The sequence below is a fragment of the Prionailurus viverrinus genome, chromosome D2 (assembly GCF_022837055.1).
Source record: "Prionailurus viverrinus isolate Anna chromosome D2, UM_Priviv_1.0, whole genome shotgun sequence".
In the NCBI taxonomy this organism is placed as follows: Eukaryota; Metazoa; Chordata; class Mammalia; order Carnivora; family Felidae; genus Prionailurus; species Prionailurus viverrinus.
Genome location: NC_062571.1, coordinates 74,504,136 through 74,516,916, shown reverse-complemented (window position 1 = coordinate 74,516,916; position 12,781 = coordinate 74,504,136). Strand labels below are relative to the sequence as shown.

General features: G+C 44.6%; 2 protein-coding genes and 1 long non-coding RNA gene across 4 annotated transcripts in view; 2 read left to right on the top strand and 1 right to left on the bottom strand.

Moving 5' to 3' along the window:
- Positions 1 to 3,893, top strand: part of PDZD8 (PDZ domain containing 8) — a 69,321-nt gene extending 65,428 nt beyond the window's left edge. The window contains exon 5 of the mRNA XM_047825173.1: positions 1,177 to 3,893. Coding sequence (XP_047681129.1) covers positions 1,177 to 3,380 — 2,204 coding nt within the window. The 3' untranslated portion in view covers positions 3,381 to 3,893. The remainder of the gene's footprint in view (positions 1 to 1,176) is intronic.
- A 19-nt stretch (positions 3,894 to 3,912) lies between these two features.
- LOC125147847 (uncharacterized) lies at positions 3,913 to 8,513 on the top strand. Its single transcript, XR_007145317.1, has 2 exons — positions 3,913 to 8,204; positions 8,368 to 8,513. It is a non-coding gene; the product is annotated as an uncharacterized LOC125147847 (long non-coding RNA).
- Positions 8,507 to 12,781, bottom strand: part of SLC18A2 (solute carrier family 18 member A2) — a 36,519-nt gene continuing 32,244 nt past the window's right edge. For both annotated transcript variants that reach the window (XM_047825174.1, XM_047825175.1), the window contains exon 16: positions 8,507 to 8,626. In XM_047825174.1, coding sequence (XP_047681130.1) covers positions 8,522 to 8,626 — 105 coding nt within the window. In that variant the 3' untranslated portion in view covers positions 8,507 to 8,521. The remainder of the gene's footprint in view (positions 8,627 to 12,781) is intronic.

Below are 12,781 nucleotides of genomic sequence, written 5' to 3'. Positions count from 1 at the left end.
AGTCTGATCCGTCCTCACAGATGGCTTCTTAGTAAAAATGGGAGCGAGAAAACGTGGCTGCTTGTTGATCTCTTCAGGAAATAAGGAGAGGTCACCTACCAAATAAAAGATCTTGGCGGGGGGCTCGGGGGGGCTGGCTGGTGCTAGGGAGATGGAGCTGGCAAGCTGGCTCAGAACACCAGGTGACAGAAGAGGAAAGGGGCAGGGCAAAAGAATCCGAAATCTTGATGTGAACCTCAGTGAACTCTTGAGACTAGTACTGGGGAGAAGAGCAAGTGGTGTCAGGAGACCAGCTGAATCAGGAGAGCAAAGGAGAAATGACTGGGCCTGGAAGTCACCTCAAAACATTCAGTTAGCAGACAGGATCGTAAGAGGTGGGAAATAGGAGATTGTGCGTAGGGATTAACTGCAAGTGAAAGACCGCTGTGTGGAAGATTCCAAGTGATAACCAGGTCTAAAGCATGGTCTTGCCTGGGCAGCTGAGGTAGGAGAGGATCTAGGTTGAGGAACTCTGTGGTCAGGTTGTTAGATGGGGTGATGTTACTCTGATGTATTTAGGGTGGCCCTCAGACCTTTGGAAAGCAAAGACCCCTTCTCCCCTTTTCTAAGCCCTACAGAAAGGGGTAGCTTGGATGAGTACCGTTTGGGGCAGGGTGGGAAGAGGGCGGGAAACAGAGAGCCTTAAAGATAACCTAGATGAGAAGACTAGAGAAGCTACTAGCTTTGATTGTCTCAGGGATGGGACAGTATGGTTGCAAAATAGAGGCAAAAGGGAGATTTTTCACTCTAAGTCTTTCTATACCTTTTGAATTCCAAACTGTTACTGCGGCACCTGTTAGAACATAATAAAAGGAAAATTTAAGCTCATGCTATTGATGCAGATAGTAACCAGCTTGTTTAACTTTAAAGCAATTTGTGCCTTCCCTGTTCTTTCTGGTCCTGACAAAAAGCTTAGTTTGATGGGTGGGGTTAATAAAAATATGTGAAAGGGCCCGCTGTTCATGATAAAGTATTTTTGCTAAATTTACTTCAAGCATTGGTCTCAGAATTTGATCGTGCGGCACAATTACGTATTGCTTTTCCATAATCCTGAACTGATGGCAGTTCGATTCAGCAGAGTTAGGTGATTTTCCTTGCAGTAATTTACATATTTTCCCTTTTAAAATCTTTCGACAGGTGTGAAAATCACCTCTACCCTGCAAGTGTTGAAGCTGATCAAGCAGGCCGGCGACCGGGTCCTGGTGTATTACGAAAGGCCCGTCGGCCAGAGCGGCCAGGGCACGGCCCTGCAGGATCATTTCGGACAGCTGGAGGAACACTTCCTGTCGGCCTCATGCCCACCGAACTATGAGGAGGAGACACCTGCCTTGGCAGCGGATGCTGAGAACAGAGATTTGGACTCTGAATTTGAAGACCTGGCAGGTGATGTCCGAGCACAAACTGAGCTCAAAGATGAGGCACCGTCATTAAGTCACAGTCCCAAACGTACTCCAACAACACTTTCTGTTAAACCCCTTGGAACGATATCACCGGTTTTAAACCGTAAATTAGCTGTAGGAAGTCATCCTCCCCCACCAAAACCTCCATGCAAAGAAGGAAATAAACCCTCAGCCCTAAAAGCTTCTGAGGTAACAGACCCGACGCAAGTGTCAAAACCCACCCAAGGATCCACTTTCAAACCACCCGTCCCACCACGACCACAGGTGAAAGTTCCTTTGCCTTCTGCCGACGCCCCGAGTCAGACAGAACCAGATGTGCCCACTGAAAAGCCAGAAAAGGTGCTGCCGCCTCCTCCTGCAGATAAACCTGCTGAGAAGCAAGCAAAAACTACAGATCACACGGAAGACGCGGCTGCATCGAAGCAGTTTTTAGCAAAGCAAGACGTGGTGCGAGATTTTCCATCAGAAAGTTCCTGCCCTCCCAAGGACAGTTCAGATGACCCCCAGACATGGGAATCGTCAGAAATCCCTTACCGAAATAAGCTAGGAAAATGGACCAGAAGCAGAGCAACCTGTCTCTTTGACATAGAAGCCTGCCACAGGTACTTAAACGTTGCCCTGTGGTGCAGGGATCCCTTCAAGTTAGGGGGTCTTATCTGTCTGGGGCACGTTAGCTTGAAACTTGAAGACGTGGCTCTAGGATGTCTGGCGACATCAAACATGGAATACTTTTCAAAGTTCCGACTGGAAGCCCCCTCACCTAAGGCGATGGTCACGAGAACCGCCCTGCGCAGTCTGAGTGTGCAGAAGGGATTCAATGACAAATTTTGCTTTGGTGACATTACTATTCACTTCAAATACTTGAAAGAAGGAGAGCCAGACCACCCTGTAGTCCCTAACTTAGAGAAAGAGAAAGACCTCCATTTGATCGAAGAGGTTCCTGCCCTACCCAAAGAGGAGCATCTCGTTGGACAGATGGGCTTGACAGAAAACAAACATAGTTTCCAGGATACTCAGTTCCAGAACCCAACTTGGTGTGATTACTGTAAGAAAAAAGTGTGGACTAAAGCTGCCTCCCAGTGTATGTTCTGTGCTTACGTCTGCCATAAAAAATGTCAGGAAAAGTGTCTAGCCGAGACTCCTCTCTGCGGAGCAGCTGATAGGCGGATAGACCGGACCCTGAAAAACCTCAGGCTGGAAGGACAGGAAAGCTTCTTAGGCCTGCCTCCTCGTGTCGATGCTGAAGCTAGCAAGTCAGTCAACAAAACAACGGGTTTGACAAGACATATTATCAATACGAGCTCCCGTTTGCTAAATCTGCGCCAGGTCTCTAAAACTCGCCTTTCCGAACCAGGGACTGAGCTGGTGGAGCCTTCACCAAAACACACACCCAACACGTCCGACAACGAAGGCAGCGACACAGAGGTGTGTGGCCCGAACAGTCCTTCTAAACGGGGAAACAACACAGGAATAAAGTTGGTGAGAAAGGAGGGTGGTCTGGACGACAGCGTTTTCATTGCAGTTAAAGAAATCGGCCGCGATCTGTACAGGGGTTTGCCTACGGAGGAGAGGATCCAGAAACTTGAGTTCATGCTGGATAAACTGCAGAATGAAATTGACCAGGAGCTGGAACACAATAATTCCCTTGTTAGAGAAGAAAAGGAAACAGCCGATACAAGGAAAAAATCACTGCTTTCTGCCGCTCTGGCGAAATCAGGTGAAAGACTACAAGCCCTGACACTTCTCATGATCCACTACAGAGCAGGCATTGAAGATCTGGAATCTTTAGAAAGTCTGTCTTTAGACCAGCCCTCCAAAAAAATAAGCAAGTACACAGATGATACAGAAGAAGATCTTGATAATGAAATAACCCAGCTGATCGACTCCCAGCCATTCAGCAGCATATCAGAGGGCTTGTTTGGCCCATCCGAGTCTGTTTAACAGACAGCCCGCTTAAATACTCTCAAGTGATTGGGGAAAAGTCGCATCTAAAGTACCACAGATAAACCACGTTTTAAACCCTCTTACAAAGCACTTCGGCCCACTGCTCCACAGTCATTTGCTTGCGTAGGAACAAGAGTGAAAAAGGTGGTTTTCCAGCGAAAACATGACCAGCTCACTAAAATGGTTGTTTCGGATTGCATTTATAGCTATGCTTTTTTGGGTTTATACTGGGAATTTATTTTTACTAATTTATTTTTAACTTTTTCTAATTATGTAATTATGTAAGCTAACTTTTCATGTTTATGTATGTGTGATGTCTCGTGTTATTTTTCTTCATCTTAGTTTCTGAATTAGTGTTATGTAGGATACTGTCCAAATTCTTGAACTGTTTTCATTTCCATCACGGTTCTAACGAGTTTGCTGCCCAGATTGACAACGGCAATCACTGAGGGAACAGGTTTTGAATCTTTGTGTTAGGAGGTTTATCATCTCCACTTGCTCAAGATTTTTGTTGTTTTGGGGCTTGGGGGGCGGGGGGGGGGGTTGTTTTTGCCAAATGTAACAAAAGCCGATGCTGTGGCTTTAAGTCAGTTACACTGATTTAGTATTAAAAAAAGAAAAAAAGAAAAAACAATTACATATATTGCTTGCTTTCTATCCTGTGAATTTTTTTCTAGTTTTTGTGCAGTTTTAGTGAGAATATAGTTATTAATTTGAAGAGGTTGCATTGCAAAACAAAATGTAATAGGGAATAAAGAATGCAGTTGGGCAAGAATTTTTTAGACAAGATCACTAAACAGTAACTGGTAGGATTTTGAAATCTAATCTTTTAAAAGGTTGATTGATGCTTTCTCCTTTTAAATGGAAGTTCTGAACATTTATGATTTTTTTTTCCATCTTTAGTTCTCCCATGGGAAATAAAGCATGTCAAGGATGAAGTTTCAGAGGCCTGTTCTTAAAATGACCGTGTTGATAACTGACTTTGGCTGTTTTGTTTTAGAAACCTTTTCGTGCGGGAGGATGTTGTGAAGGAGAGGAATCATGCAAGATAGATTTATTTATCGCTTCTCTGACCTGCTGCAGGTTAAAGGAGTAGTGATTCCTCCAGGTGCTTCTGCAGTGCTGTCTTCATTTAAAAAATGAAAACAAAAGTTAACAGTACAGTACATAGGACTTGGGGTCAGTTCTCTGATGACAAGGATCTATTTGGATACTCGGTCCGTCGTGTAGACCCCAGTAACGCGTGGCCACTATCGGTTATACCATAGAAGTTCTGGCCTTTTGTAGGTCTATTTTCCTTCTGTAGGGAACTACTCTGATAATTGATCCATAGTAGAAACTGGCATGATAATTTTGAATCTAGATGGGACAGTTTTGATGGCATAGTAAATTAGTAAGGGTTCTGGTCCAGGTCCCCAGCCTAGGACTCCAGATGAAAGTTTAAGTTCAAACTCTTCCAGTGGCCACGAGTGAACTAAGCACAAGAGTGTTCTGTGCCAGTCTCCCCCGCTCCGAAGTAGGAACCGACAATACTAACTACCTCACAGGATCATCGTGAGGAGAACAGAACGGCAAAAGTGCTCCGAACAGTAAAAAGCTATTCAAAAAGAGTACGACTCTTACGGAGCACAGAAACATGTTTGAGGGTAGAAAAGTCATTCCACTTTTAGAATCAATGGCCAGTTCTCCTTCTTGCTGTTTTTTATGAAGTGAAATATTAGGAAACACGTTTATTGGCCAAGTTTATAGAACAAAAGTCTGTGTATCCCGTTTTGTTTAGTTAAGCATGCTTGCATTTTAAACGAACGCTGCTGTAGAAGTCTTTATACACCAACTTCTCTGAAAGCTAAAAATGGTTCTGTAACATATGCTTGAAACAGTGTGCCCAACGTAATAACCAACTTTTATCTTATAAAGAAATAACTTACCGGTGATAATCTGGAAGGTCAGTGTCTGTAAGTGGCTGGTGTTGATGGACGGATGACACCACAGAAGCTTTAGTGACAGCCAGGCATGCTGCTGAAGCTGGTGCGTTTGAAAAGAGCTGCAGGAATAACGCAAAATCTTGGTTTCCTAAAAATCTGTTTCAAAAGTATTTAACTCTGTAGAACCACAATTACGAAAAGCTCGGTAATGCTGCTGATTATATTTGTAAAATCTACCTTTACTGTAGTGCAATATTTTTATATCTACTGAGGTAGTGGCATCACGGCTGTACTGGAGTGCAGGGGAGGGGGGGGTCACTACAAGCAGCCTAGGGGTAGTGAGGGGTAAGGCTTCTGAAATAATTGTATTCTATTACATTCCTGATGTAATCTTGCTGCCATGCTATGTTATCAATAGCTAAAAATAATAAAAAGAACTACCACAGAAAACAAGAATATCTTCATTTGCTAACCTCTGAACGAGGGGATTGGCTACATCTCTCTGGAATCATCGCCGGGTAGAATTCGGCCACGCAAACAATGTCTTCCAAGTCCTCTCTTGCTGAACAAAATTGCTAGTTTGAAATCAGCCTAAAAGCATTAAGTTCCGGTGTTTTGGTTTTTTTTTTTTTCTTAACCCTATTAGGAATTAGACTGTTTTCTGCATTTCTGATATTTAGACGGAGGATTAGGTTAGACAAGCTGAACAACATGTTAGCATTATTTGGGAATCAGAATTATGCTGTGAATTATAGTTTCATCAGATGTACTTGTTCACAGCAGTCAGGAAAACAATCAAACCTTAGAAATGCAGGGATAACTTACTGGGCTTTTCCACAAGGATATTATGTGACTACAGATTTCAGTTGAAAGCAAATTTTGTTTCCAAAGCCAAAAAGTAGGGTTTCAGACTAACCTGGAGTGAAATTTACCTGATGCCTGTAAGCAGAGAAGAATAGTTCCTAATTAGGTATTCACAGTCAAGACAATACCTTAAAGTGTATTTTATTCCAGCGATAATGTCTGGTTTATAAAGAAATACAAACAGGCACAGTAGTGTTCAGAAGATTTATTAAGGAAACGAGCTAAAACAGGCACATACACTTAGCAGTCGAAAGAACTGAATATTCTTTGCTACCTCATTAGTGGTTTTGTATCTGTTTGCCAGGTACAAACATGACCCACCTCTGCTCAAAAAAATAAAACGTTCAGGGAGCTGTATGTTCTTTGTTCTGATACACACATTAAAAGAAGAAAAAAAAAGCGTCACTTCATAGTCTTCTAACCCCAGGATATCCGTCCTATAAAAGACCTTGCAATTTTACCCCCTCAGATACAATGGATACCTTTGCTTGCTAAAACAGTTTTTGAAAAACTCCCGTCTCTTTTGTCTTCTCTCTGGAGATCAACAGTGGGCATGCCTCTGCCAGTCATTCTTGAAGAGACTGAAGCCTTAGAGGCAAGACTAAAATTGGAATAAAGCATTGTGGTCAGGGAGAGCCACAAACCCGTAGCACGTTCCCCAAGGGGGTCTCCCCTGTGGGAGAAAACAATCCCGCGGTTTTAGGTTCGCCATAGGAGAGCGCTTCCCCATCCATCTTTTTACAGAGTCACAGATTTAAGTTGCCCAAGGCAAGTTTGTGAAGTTCATTTGCTTCCATCGCTGCCCTTGAAAACCAGATTTCAAATCATTCAAAACCCCACAGAAAAGCTTCCTAAAGCAAATGGAAACCGGATTAGCTACTTCTAGAGAATTACAAGGTTGAGGTTGAGGAGGAGTCCTCATTCTCAAGTTCTTGGCTCCTTGTCCAAGTTAACAGAAACACAGTATTAGCTTAACAAAGAACAGACATTAGGTAATTTCTGATTACAGAGCTACAGAGTTCACAAGTATTTGCGACATTCTACACTATCTGCGCACTCCAATCACATCTACAAAACCTGATGTCAACTGACGATACTATTAACACAGTTATTTGCTGTTGAAAAGGCACATCAATGTCGTCATGCTTAGAAAAACCACGTTGCACAGCACTAGACACGAGAATACATACGCCTTTCTAGATGTTTGGGGTTTTTCTGTCTTTGAAAGGGGATGTGTCCTGACCATTTTTTTTTTTTAACCTGTTTTCCCTAATGTGATTCAAGATTTCTTTCCTCCATCTTCCTTTAAAATTTGTCGACTTGAACAACTTTCAGAAGTCTAAAAAATAATAGTTACAGTTGAAAATTTAACAGATACCTAGAAAACACTTGGATGGCCTCTTAACAGGTCAAAGGTACGTGGTCTGATTTTTTCACATCATAGCAGCGATTAGCCTTTTAAGTGTCTAAAACTTGAATGAGACGTTAATATAGCGATCCTGCTTAATCTTGTCTGTATAAGGGATCTCTAGCCTCACTTTTCTTTCATCCAGTAAGACAATCCAGTATATATCTTAAAGGGAAAGCTAGTTCTACAACTATACTTTGGGTGCTTTTCTCCGCTTTTGGACTATTTTCTAGTTTTCTCCTTCTGGCTCTAGTGCCAAATTACCAAATTACGTGACTTGTAAACGTGTAATTTGAAACCATCTGTTTCCAGGTAGATGGTTACACAGAAAACTAATGCCAGCTACGATTTATGGGTAAGTCCATAAGATGACGGACCCAAGTTCCTGTCCTCTGCATTTGAGGTAACTAGCTTTTAACTCATAAATATGTTGATAGTAATTGCAAGTTAACCACACGCAGCGTCACTACATAATATGCTGTCTTACTTGATTCTGTTTTTCAGACTTCCTTCTGGTTTCTCAGTGTTGGAAGGGTCTCGGAGATAATGTGTGCTTTAATTTTAAACACCCATTACCAATATTCAGAAAAAATATACGATTCTTTTGCCCAAGTGTTTATGAATGTAAGTTTTTTAAAAATTATATTTGATTTGGATTCAAATATTTATAGATTTACACTATATTTCGTCAAAATATATTGTATAATATTGAATAAAATCATACATAAAATAAAGTTTTCAACACTATTTATACAAACCCCTAGAAAAGCTGCTTTTTCTTTATAAGGCTGTTGGCAATCGATCACAACCACGGAGAAGAATGAATAACCTTTGGTTGTTTGGCTTTCGCCAGGGACGATGGTGCGACTAAGTTCTGGAGGAGTCATTTCACTGGTAACACTGTTTTGTACAAATAAATACTTTGACGACTTTTGAGGATCTCAGTCACTTTCAGATTCTTCATCCTCACCTATCGGATATGACTGGATGTTATTCTGGGTGTACATCTTTGTCTTAATGGGGCAGTTGTGATCCATGAGAATAGCCTGAAAGACAGCAGAGTGCACATACGGTGATCTTGTTTCACAAAGATGGTTTCAACCTACCATTTTTGAGGATCACTAGTTTGAAGGCTGTAGGTGGCACCACCCCGTGGGAACCAGTCCTTAGGTGCAACTGCCAGGTTGCCTGGCCCGGAAGCTGCGGGGTTGGACGCTCCAGGAGGATCCCAGGCAACAGGAGAGACTGCAGAAGTGGTTTCCGCCTGGGCCACGGGCACCCTAAAGCCATGCAGCAAGGGCTTATGCGGGTTACGTTTAGGAAGAGTTGTTTTTTTTTTTTTTTTAATGTTTCTTTTTCAGAGAAAGAGACAGCATGAGTGGGGGAGGGGCTGAGAGAGAGGGAGACACGGAATCCAAAGCAGGTTCCAGGCCCTCAGCTGTCAGCACAGAGCCCGAGGCGGGGCTCGAACTCCTAGACCGCGAGATCATGACCTGAGCCGAAGCTCTATGCTTAACCGACTGAGCCACCCGGGTGCCCCCCTTTAGGAATTCTATTTGGAATCTCGGAATTGGGGGGATGCTGGAGTCACACGGCGCCACTGTTCACTGTGGCAACACCCTTAATCGGCACACTCTGTCCTTAACGAGGCAAACTCCCACGCTGGAAGTGTACCTCCACTGTGTATGTATGTGGATCTGGTTCTGATTACAGCCATCTTCGCAGGCTGCCCTTCCGGTATTTTCAGACCACAGCCACGGTCCCTTAGATTTCCCTGCACTAGACATCACAGGGCCCGTACGTTTTCATAAATGGTATTTCCAGAGCACCCCTCCTCCAAATCCTAGAGGTCTTCCTCTTGTCCAAATAAATGTAGGATTTAAAAAAAAAAAAAATTCCTCTGATGCCCATAAAAATCTTATGCCTTCTCACTGTCACTAAAAATGTAAAAACAGCCCACTGATCCTCAATCGATAAACCCATGCAGTCATTATTCTCTTGAAAGTGTGCAGACCAAGCATGTAGTCTGAGAAGACAGCCGTCCCTTATCGGACCGGGACCACGCTAAGCATTCCTGCCACAACACCGCAGCTCCACGAGAGCCCCACCTGGTAGGCGGGTAACCCTGTGCGGGCACAGAGATCAAAGAACGTGACCAGGGATGCACCGCTGGGAGGGGACAGATGCGTGCCAGGCAGCCTTATGCCTCGGTCTACTCTCGCAGGGCTCCGGGGCGGAGGCAGAAAAGGGCCAGAGCACAGCAAGGGGACGCTGCGTGCAACTGAAGGAGATGGTCCCCCATCAGGTGTGTTTTCTGGACTTCTCTTCCAAGTAAATAATTCCCCCAAGACCTTGTTGTGCGGTGTGAAAATCTACATGGAAACATTTCTCTGTTGATATGAGCCCACTGAAACCTATCTTTGTGTTTGTCCACTACTCCCCGCCCCCCACCCCCCAGGTCCCGCTCTACACATTTGAGACCTTCTGTAACTCCCCTCAGTGCTACCCCGTGTATCATTTCCTGAGAGAATCTACAGTGATCTGCCTGGGTGACATGTTAAGATAAAGGACTTCCGTGACCCTATAAGTCAGGCCGCCAGCTCAAACTGTCAGCTGCAAAATTTAACACTGTTTTTATACTTTTTGCCAAGTGAACTGATACGTGTATTTAATAAAGAGCTCAAAGTCTAAAACTAAGTAACTGAGGCAACAGACATGGTACCCCAGGACCATTCTCCCAGCGTTTAACCCCCAAAGAGCACATCTCATCTCCCCAGGTTAGTGATCCTCAAAGAAATATTGAGAATCACCAGGCGGCGAGGGGAAGGGAGAGTTAAACATGAAATTCCAGTCGGGTCCCTAACCCTTCGTGACAATGGTGTCGACACGCTAGGAGAAGCACTGTCTCAGCGATGCGGCATCATCTAGAACTACAGAGGGCCCTACGGCTGACGACAGCTCGCTGGGCACCTGCTTGCATGCCCCCAAGGTCCTATACCAGCAGGTCAGTGACCTTACTGCATAGGAAGGGCAAGTCCCACAGCGCTCACAGGGGAAACGCTTGCTGTGGATGAAGTGCTCAGGGAAAGCTGTACAAGAGACGCGATACCAGCTGAACCTCGAAGGGCGGAAAGGGCGTGCACAGCAAAGGAGCTGGACGTGAGCACAGCATAGATCATCTACTAAATGAGACACTATGTAAAACAGGGACGCTAAGGAAGCCGGCCTGGCCACCACAGAGGTCCGATGATGAGGTACACACAGCGAGATGTTAATTAGAAGGCCCACCCGGCACCAGACTGCGGGGCCTTGAATGCCAGGCAAGGGACCTTGACCTCTGGCCCACAGGCAGTAAGACAGCCTTGGGACGGATGGCCATCGTTGGACCCTCTTCATAACCACCTTCTCTCTCTTGGTTCAACCATCATTAGACCTGACTCTGCATATATGCAGACTTAAGGACCCCCGAAACCTAACGCTGGGCACGACTGTATGGCAGTTCTATTTTTATAATAACGTCTACATGACCAAAGAAGCCAGGCAGCATACGTAGTATTCCCAAAGGGCCAGGAAGAGAGAGGCGTGAACAGGATGCAGCTGGTAAGTCAAGTGCATGGGGGGCCACGCTCTCCGTGCCACTGCTGGGCAACAGAGGCGTGTCTGACTCCGGACTGAAAAGAGAAAGGAGGAAGTTCTTTGAACTCAGAGCAGAGCCCAGTCACTGAGAGCTGAACCCCAGCCCCTGCCAGATGCCTGGTTTCTTATCAGACACAGAGTGAGGATCTCCAAAGTGTTTAAGCCTTGTTGGACTAAATGAAGTATATAAATGAAGCAAATACACAGCTGGAATATTGAGACAATAAAAGCTGAACAGTAAGCCCTCCAGGCTTCGAGATTTTGAGAGCTACCAGGCCTGAATGCTAGAAAGTTTTATTTACTGTATCTTAAAAAAAAAAAAAAAATGGTGAGGGTTTTGCACATCAACTACATAAATGCCCCACAGAGGGACCCATTTCTATAAATAGATGATAATATTCAGGTCCTCGCCTGGCCCCTGCATTCAGAAAACAGGGTGGCTGGAAGGACCCTGGGACAATGAGGAGAAAGCCCGGAGCCACCCAGGAAAAGCAAGCTGCAATCCCAAACCCCTACTTTCCTGTCTGGGCCACCACTAGAAACTTCAAGAGTAAGTTGTAAGAAATGTGCCCTATCTTTAAAAATAATTCTTTAACCTGCAAAAAATATCCATTCCAGCACACAGCCATCCTCAACTGGGTATTCTGAGAATCACGGGCTGCATGTCACTGTCGTAGAACTAGAACACAGTTGTCCTCAAACGGCAGAGTGGAATTTCTTATACTTGCAGAGGAACAACAAAAAAACAAAAAACAAAGCAAAAAAAGCCAGAAGTCGAGGATACCAAACGGAAGAAAAACTCAAGCGCTCTCACGCTAGTTCACGACTGTGTGATTTGGGACCCATGAAAACAGCTTTAGATCTTTCAATATAAAATAGCTGAAGGCTATTCAGAAGGCCGCCTAATGAAAGAATGATTTGCTCAGGCTTATATGCCTTATTCTGGCTGCCCGCCTGCCTTTGGTAACTGCTGATCCTGAACGCCCGCACTTGTCGGTATTGGATTCTCTCAAGTGAGCAATAATCAATTCTGTCTCCTCCCTGGCACACTGCTGTCCCGGCCTCACTCCCCCTTATCATTAGGTGTCTTCCTGCCCCGCTTGCTCAGGGAATAGGCAGCTGCTGTTGGCCACCCTCAAATGTTACCATTACGCGAGTCAAATGGAATCCAATGTGATGCCTTCAATTATGGGCATCAGTGACGGGCAGCGAGATGCACATTTTCTCAGGTTTTTAATGATTCATCTTGCTAGGCACTTATTACGGATTTTTGACATTTGGCAGCGAAAGTGCCTTTCGGGAAGCCTACAATTTTTGCTGCCTTGCCTTTCAAGATTGTCTCTTCCGCTCCCTTCGGCATTTCGCTTTTTAAATGAACGAAAGCGCTGATTTAACACGAGGGAAGAGAAGGGGTGCTGAGGTCGGCCTTCTGCCAGTCATCACGTGGACTCCAGGGCAGCAGCTGGCCCAGGGGGGTTGTCCCCCTCTACCCCCCATCCCCTGACCTCACTTATTTCTTCTAACACCTCAGATAAGCCACCACGCTGACGCCGACACACGGCACA